The sequence below is a fragment of the Heliconius melpomene genome, chromosome 12 (genome assembly GCF_056956725.1).
Source record: "Heliconius melpomene rosina isolate 202511_hmr_F chromosome 12, ASM5695672v1, whole genome shotgun sequence".
Classification (NCBI taxonomy): Eukaryota; Metazoa; Arthropoda; class Insecta; order Lepidoptera; family Nymphalidae; genus Heliconius; species Heliconius melpomene.
In genome coordinates, this window is record NC_140400.1 from 16,585,397 (window position 1) to 16,593,273 (window position 7,877).

Below are 7,877 nucleotides of genomic sequence, written 5' to 3' on the forward strand. Positions count from 1 at the left end.
ACTCGTTTATGCAGGATTCAACGGCCGGATCCCAGTCTATAAGGGGATGAAATAGGGGTTGAAAGTTTTTAAATCGCCACCGATTTTTATAAGATTTGAAATTTAAACTCTAAAAATTATTTCATTGAATACGTGTTTCATGGTTTATTAGGATTTACCCCTAAAAGTGCAAATAAGCGGGCGAAGCTGCGCGCGTCCGCTAGTAACTATATAAATGTCAGTTAAAAGCTAATAGAGATTTTTGAGTGCGGCTGTACGTTTTAAATTATAATGTTCCAGAGCATTCTCGTAGCTTCCATACAAAACACGCGATGTTCGGTTTTCCTTATTACCTACACCTATATTTTTTATTTTATTTTTGTTGTTTGAATATGGCACCCGTTTTTTGTTTTTATTTTATGGTATCGGTGACATTTGGATATTGGTGTGGTGGCTAAATTTTTATCACGTAGATTTTTAATTGCAAATATCTTGTTTAGTTTAGTTTAGTTATTGTTTATTACTACTATAACATCATAATTATGAATAAGTTACACACAACTGTACAAATTAAGGTACAGTCCACTTGGCTTTTGCGCCGGTCAGCGCTACTACTCGCACTCCGCAAGAAGGCGGCAATTGAACGCTAGTATTGACGTTTAAAAGCTGAACTTACTTATAAACGGCGTTTGAGTTATCCTTTTAACTACAATAAAGGTCAGATTGACCTTGATGTCGGATTGAAAGTATTATTAAGATTTTTGTTTAACTTTCCAGTTAAAGAAGCAACAACAACTACAGCAAGAAATCCTGCTGCAGCACTTCCAGCAACAGCAGCAGCAGCTGGCCGAGCAGCACGAGCAGCAGATAAGGCATCACTTGAAGGTGAATATCGAAAAAGTAAATATAAATAAACATTCTCATTATATTTAGAAATGTAAGAAACAGTAATCGATTATGCAATTTCCCAATGGTAGCCAAATGGATTAAATTCTGTTCACAGCGAAGCTCGTTCAAAAATTTTTTGGCAAATGCTTTACAAGATGTTTTCCACGTAATTAAGATCTATTAGTGAAACGCGATAGGCATTCATATAATTAGAACGGTATGATAATAAAAATAACAATGGAATCGTACATATGCAACCACGGAGCGGTCGCGGACTCGGCTATAAATAGAAGTGAATGGCCTAGCCCGTATTCTGCAATAACATCACTCATAATGCACTGGGATGGTGCTTCCGCGTCAACACAAGCAAAGCTTACGAAGCGTTAGAGCTGTCACCATCTTCTCGTTGGCGCGACGGTATCTAGTGCGTGTCGTGTCGGCCTTGACTCTAAATTTGTTTGTTCCGCTGTGAACAGGCAAATATGATGATTAAAATTACACAAAAATGCAATTGTACTGCTGCATGTTATGTAAACATTGAGTGAAAATATGTTATGTTACGACATATGTTATGTTTAATGTGTTTATTGTAACTTTCACAATTTTTACAATTGTGATTCAATATCCCAGAAGAATTAGTGTAAACATAGGAAATATGCAGAAATGTGGAGACAGTCCAAATTTTAAGTAATTTCTATCCATAGCTTACGCCTGCGGAATCCATGACGCATCGCCGAGGGTGGATGTCACATTAGAGCACGTGCTGTATCATACTCTATTTGTGTAAACTCATGACTTCGTTGTTATAGCCGCGTAAAGTATCTATTATGTTTAAATTATTTTATCAATTTTTTGTGCGTATAATAAAAGAAGAAGCATAAACGTTACATTTTTCGAAAGAAGAAGCATAAACTTTATATTTTTGCAGCTATGGGAGCAGCAGAAAGCAATGGAAGAGGCGGCTTTGCGAGAGGCTCGCGAGGCCCGCGAAGCTCGGGAGGCGCGCGAGCGGCACGAGCGCGACCGTGTCGAGCTCTTGCGGAAAAAGGACAAGCATGAGCACAGCGCCAATGCCTCCACACAAGTTAAACAAAAATTACAGGTTTGTTGGTTCTATACAGATATATAACAAAAGGCAATTTTATAATAAAGTTGTGCTTATAAAAACGTGTACTTTTTACAGGAGTTCCTCAAAAAGAAGGCTGCAGCAAATGCTAATGGAACAGTACCTGGTTCGCCCTACAGAAACTGGTAAGGCTTTTACTACACTTTCCATTGTTGTTATGTTAATTTGAATTAAATGTATTAATTAACGTTACTTTTATAGTACTACTAGTGGACCCGGACGCGGCTACGCCTGCTTGAACTATAAGAATATTTTCGCGTCGGTCATACTGTGCCGCCCGTAGGCTAGGTGATTTCGAATCAGTGACATCTCCTTAATTATTTATTAGAATGTTATACAGTAAACTATAATTTTAATCTAGATAAAATGCTAAAAGTGACTATAATATTTATTTTCATAAGGATGAATATCAAAATGTCGCGGTAACGGTTGCGTAGCGACGCGACGGTTGTTATTAACATGGCAGAATAAATTGAACAAACTAATAAATTGAATAATTAAACAAACAAACAAACTCTTCCGCTTTATTATATTAGTATAGATTTAAGAATTATATTTTTCAAACTATAAACTTATTATAAATAATCAACTTGTCATCAACATCAGTGTACCATAAACTAGTCATATCGATTTAAATATTTAAGCTTATTTATAACTAGTGGACCCGGACGCGGCTACGCCTGCTTCAACTATAAGAATATTTATTAAATATATTCATGAAATTATTTTCAATTTTCAATAGAATTAGTAAGAAAATATAAGCTTAAATAATCAAAAAGAATAATAAGTAAATACACATTATTAGAAAAAAATATCTGAGTTATTCTGAGTTATTGAAATGAACCAACAAAAGGATTAAAAGTAACTAAAGGATAGGTATTCTTAATATTAGAAAAAGTACCTAAAGTTTTCCGTGCGTGCGTACATAGATATCGACTCTACGAAATAACTAAATAATTCTCTCTATTAAGTAGGATAATTTTAGCGGGCAATATCAAATAAAATAAGAAGAGAACCAAAGTGTAACTTAAATTAATTATAAACAGCAAATAATTACATAAACATTTACAATAGTTCGAAAATGTATGAAAATTTATAAAACTGTCAACGTCATGTGCCCGTCCGCGTCGGTCATACTCATACTATGCCGCCCGAAGGTTAGGTCATTTTGAATCAGTGACATCTCCTTAATTATTTATTAGAATATTCTACAGTAAACTATAATTTTAATCTAGATAAAATGTTAAAAGTGACTATTATATTTATTTTCATAAGGATGAATATCAAAATGTCGCGGTAACGGTTGCGTAGCGACGCGACGGTTGTTATTAACATGGCAGAATAAATTGCATGTCAAATTAGAATGTACTTTAAAATATATTAGTATATATGTGTAATGTAATATTATATAGCCTATAGCACTTCTAAAGAATGCAGCTTTCATACAAAACAAAAACAATGAAAATCGGGCCAGTAGATCCAGAGATCTTAGCGTTCAAACAAACAAACAAACAAACAAATTCTTCCGCTTTATTATATTAGTATAGATTGTTTATTGTACAGGGGCATCGTGAAGTCGTCGTCGGGCGAGTCTATTACGTCGACGGGCGCGACGGCCACCGCGCACCCCTACCGGATCGCCGCGCCAATTCCGCTAGCTTTAAACGCCGCGCCCCCGCAACCCTCACCCGCAGATTACCCCTTGAGGAAAACAGGTATGAATATGATACTTGTGTATACTGTCGTTTTGATGTGTTGTCGTTTTTGATGGCTCCTAACATTTAAAATAGTTGCTTAGAAAAGTATTTGTATGTGTGGTTTGGACGACATTTGATTTGATAAGAAATCAATATTTCATAATAAAAGATAAAGATGCTCAAATAGTAGTAAAATAATTTGTCAGTAGCATGGTGTACACAATTTTCAGTCGGTATTTAGTATTAACATAACATTAACAAGTGTGCGAATGCATGATGAGCTACGAAATCGTTGGATAAATAATATGAACACTTACAACGTGCCGTGCGACCGAGCACTACCTAAGGCACGGCCGTGTCAGGTCCAACGACTTCGTCGCCGTCGTGGTGTCCTTACTATAACCGCATGTGCAGCGTCCGAGCCCAACATGCTGAAGGTGCGCCTCAAGGCGCGCGTCATCGAGCGCCGCGCCTCGCCGCTCGCGCGGCGCCCGCTCAAGACGCGCATCCGGCACCGCAGTGAGTACCGCTATCGTCGCTTTTTGGATGCTCTTCATTTGGACTATGAAAAAAATACTTTTGTGTCCATCCATCGTTTAAGTACTTTATATAAAATAAATGTTGTGCGTACGCAGATTGCGACGGCACATCCCCGCGCGGCTCCCCGCCCGGCGCCGTCGCCGCCCCCATCCGCGAGGAGGAAGAGGGTGGACGTGCGCCCGAGTTGCTATTCTCATCGCCCTCGTTGCCCAACATCTCGCTGGGGCGGCCGCACGCGCACACCGCGCCGCGCCACCCGCCGACGCACTCGGTGCCCGCGGCGCCCGCCGCGCCCACTGCCGCCCCGCTGCCGCCCGTGTCCGAGGCGGATGGTGCCCCGTACGGCGTGGGCGCTGCCCTCGCGCGCCTCTCCAAGCGCCCGCTCGGCCGCACGCACTCCGCGCCGCTACCTCTCGGCGACCCCGCGCTGCAGCCTCCCTCCGCGCACCACGCGCACCACTACCTGCGCGACCAGATCCGAAAGACTGTGCTCACGCGCGCGCATGATGCCGCTGCGCACCAGTTGCGCGAGGAGGAGGGCGAGGTCATCGACCTCACGGCGCGCCGCGCGCCCCCCAGTGCGCAGCCTGCGCCCGCCACCGCCGCTGCGCCCGTCGCTGCCCTCGCCGCCGCCCCGCTGGCGCGCGCGCTTTCCTCCCCGATGGTGGGCGCGCGCCCGCCCGCCACCGGCCTCGCCTACGACGCGCTCATGCTCAAACATGGGTAACTTTTTCATGTGTATATCCACTTTTTATATTTATTTTGCGCTCCTGTTATTTTTATTTGCTCACGCTTTTAGTTGTAATAGTAGTGCACATTAAGAGAGTCTGTGGAGTCTAAGATCGCAGTATAACGGTGTTCTGTGTACAGGTGCGCGTGCGGCGCGCACGCACCCACGCACCCGGAGCACGGCGGGCGCCTGCAGTCGGTGTGGGCGCGCCTGTGCGAGACGGGGCTTGCGGCGCGCACGGAGCGCACGCGCGCTCGCAAGGCCACACTGGAAGAGCTACAAGCCGTGCATACGGAGGCGCACGTGGGCGCGTGGGCAGGGCGCGCGGGCGCGGGCGCAGGCGCGGGCGAGGCCGGCAAGGAGGGCCGCGCCGTGCGCCTTGTGCGCCTCGCCTGTGGCGGCCTGGGCGTAGACGCGGACACGGCGTTCAGCGACGCGCACACGCCGCCCGCCGCGCGCCTCGCCGCCGGCGCGCTGCTCGACCTCGCTATGCGCACCGCGCGCAACGAGCTGCGCAACGGGTACGTTGCACGCCTGTTGCACACAGCAAGACGGTTTCGTGTACAAAGAACGTGTATAAACGCATTGCTCTCCGCCAGGTTTGCGATCGTGCGCCCGCCGGGGCACCACGCAGAGCCCAACCAGGCGATGGGGTTCTGCTTCTTCAACAACGTGGCGATCGCGGCGCGCCTGCTGCACACGCGGCTGGGCCTGCAGCGCATCCTCATAGTGGACTGGGACGTGCATCACGGCAACGGCACGCAGCAGATCTTCTACTCGGACCCGCACGTGCTATACATGAGCCTACACCGCCACGACGACGGCAACTTCTTTCCGGGCACGGGTGCGGCCACGGAGTGCGGCGCGGGCGCGGGCCTGGGCTACACCGTCAACGTGGCCTGGCCCGGGCACCCGCCGCTCGCCGACGCGGAGTATCTGGCCGCCTTCCGCACCATCATTATGCCCATCGCCAAGGTGGGTGCCACGTCCCCTACGTTGTCACTATGGACTTCATTTATGTACTATATAATATTATTGAAAAATAAGAAATAAAAAAAAATCAGACAAGCCATTAAAAAATTGTGGTGATCTTAGATTAAAATCTGTGGTAAGCGAAGAATTGATTGAAGTTTTTGTTTTACTTATAAGGTATTATATTTTGTATTTGAATTTAATAAATATTAAACTTCAAATGTCATGTCTTGTGGTGCAGGAGTACGACCCGGAGATCGTGCTGGTGTCGTGCGGGTTCGACGCGGCGGCTGGCCACCCCGCGCCCATGGGCGGCTACAACGTGTCGGCCGCCTGCTTCGCGCACATGACACGCGACCTGCAGGCGCTGGCGGGCGGCCGCGTCGTGCTCTCGCTGGAGGGCGGCTACGACTTGCCCGCTATGTGCGACTGCGCCCAGGAGTGCGTGCGCGCGCTGCTCGGCGAGCGCCTGGCCGCGCCCCCTCTGGCCGAGCTGGCGCGCGCTCCCGCGCCACACGCGCAGCGCGCCCTCCGCGCCGCTCTCGCCGCGCAGGCGCCGCACTGGCCCGTCGTCAAGCGCTACGGCGCGCTGGTGGGCGTGTCAGCGCTGGAGGCGGGGGCGAGCGCGGGTCCGGGTGCGGGAGCGGGGCGCCTGCAGAGCGAGCGCGACGCGGCCGACACGGCGGCGGCCATGGCGTCTCTGTCGGTACAGCCGCCGCCCGTGCTGGCCGTGCTCGCGCCGCCACAAACGCAGCCGCTGGCGCTTAGGTATGTTCGTGCACCTCTTTTTTAATAATCTTCACAACTATATAATAATTACCTGCATTTATAATATGAAATATTAATAATAATGTTACTTCGCAGCCGGTCAGAGAGCTCGCGCTCGGTATCTGAGGAGCCCATGGAGCAAGACGAGGGCAAGTGAGCCCCCCTCTCCTCCGGGCCACCCCTGCCTCCCCCCGGCGATCCCCGCACGGGTGATTAAGACAAATCTTAATTTGAAAGCTTTAAAGTAGAAAAATGTTAAGTGTACAAAATATAATATATATATGTATATGCTTTAAGTGTACGCGGGGACTCTCAACTGTCGGAAACTTGTTTCAACATTCCGTCGAACCTTTGTATTATCTGTTTGTATCTATACCAAAGACTTCACGTTTGAGAATATATATATATTATATATATAGATGATATAGATAAATAAATGTTTATACGTTCTAATGTCTAAAGTCTAATGTATAATGTAGTGTAATGGAGCATATAGTAGCTGTGGATATTGTTATTTTTGTATAAATATGTATAAAAAATAAAGTTTATAAACTCGGTGTTCCATGTCCTGGAAGGAAAGGAGTCGTATCGACCGAACGTGATATTTTATTATTGTAGTGAATTACATATATTATAATTATATAAAGATATAATAAAAAAGATTCGGTATACATACTATATTATATATATACAAATAATGGGTGTTGTCGTTCCTCAGTAGTCGCGGAGTGATCGTACTCTTAACTATCCGCATGTACTTCAGTGTAACTTAACCTTCCCATGTAGTGCATCACGCAGTTTATAAATATATATAAAAACATATTTTTCTAAGGCTGTCAGTAAATGTTTGTATGAATGTCATGTATGGGTATGTGCGTGTGCGTGTGTGAGAGAGCGTGCGGATGCGATCCTGGTCTCGCTCGTCGTATTTAAACAATGTTGTATCTTTGAGAGTTTTATTGTTAAATTGGAAATACAGATGAAATAATTATTTAATAAATGTATATATTATATATATTTGGAAATAAATGTTGTATTTTTATTTATTTTTTTCTTAATTTACCTTTCTCTGTAGAGTAGTACTTTCTTTGTGAATGTATTAGAGTAACCGTAATTTAGTATTAAATTATATTTCACATTAAAGTACTGCAGTGAAGTAAAAATAAAAAAGAAGATA

At 45.3% G+C, this 7,877-nt stretch overlaps 1 protein-coding gene across 13 annotated transcripts in view; it reads left to right on the forward strand.

Moving 5' to 3' along the window:
• Nucleotides 1-7,742, forward strand: part of HDAC4 (histone deacetylase 4) — a 59,903-nt gene extending 52,161 nt beyond the window's left edge. For 10 of the 13 annotated variants that reach the window (XM_085195379.1, XM_085195374.1, XM_085195373.1 and 7 more), the window contains 10 exons: nucleotides 757-879; nucleotides 1,796-1,969; nucleotides 2,051-2,118; nucleotides 3,557-3,708; nucleotides 4,105-4,209; nucleotides 4,326-4,953; nucleotides 5,101-5,481; nucleotides 5,560-5,935; nucleotides 6,174-6,700; nucleotides 6,797-7,742. In XM_085195379.1, coding sequence (XP_085051505.1) covers nucleotides 757-879; nucleotides 1,796-1,969; nucleotides 2,051-2,118; nucleotides 3,557-3,708; nucleotides 4,105-4,209; nucleotides 4,326-4,953; nucleotides 5,101-5,481; nucleotides 5,560-5,935; nucleotides 6,174-6,700; nucleotides 6,797-6,857 — 2,595 coding nt within the window. In that variant the 3' untranslated portion in view covers nucleotides 6,858-7,742. The remainder of the gene's footprint in view (nucleotides 1-756; nucleotides 880-1,795; nucleotides 1,970-2,050; nucleotides 2,119-3,556; nucleotides 3,709-4,104; nucleotides 4,210-4,325; nucleotides 4,954-5,100; nucleotides 5,482-5,559; nucleotides 5,936-6,173; nucleotides 6,701-6,796) is intronic. The other 3 variants (XM_085195381.1, XM_085195375.1, XM_085195383.1) reach the window with 2 other exon arrangements.
• The last annotated feature ends 135 nt before the right edge of the window (nucleotides 7,743-7,877 follow it).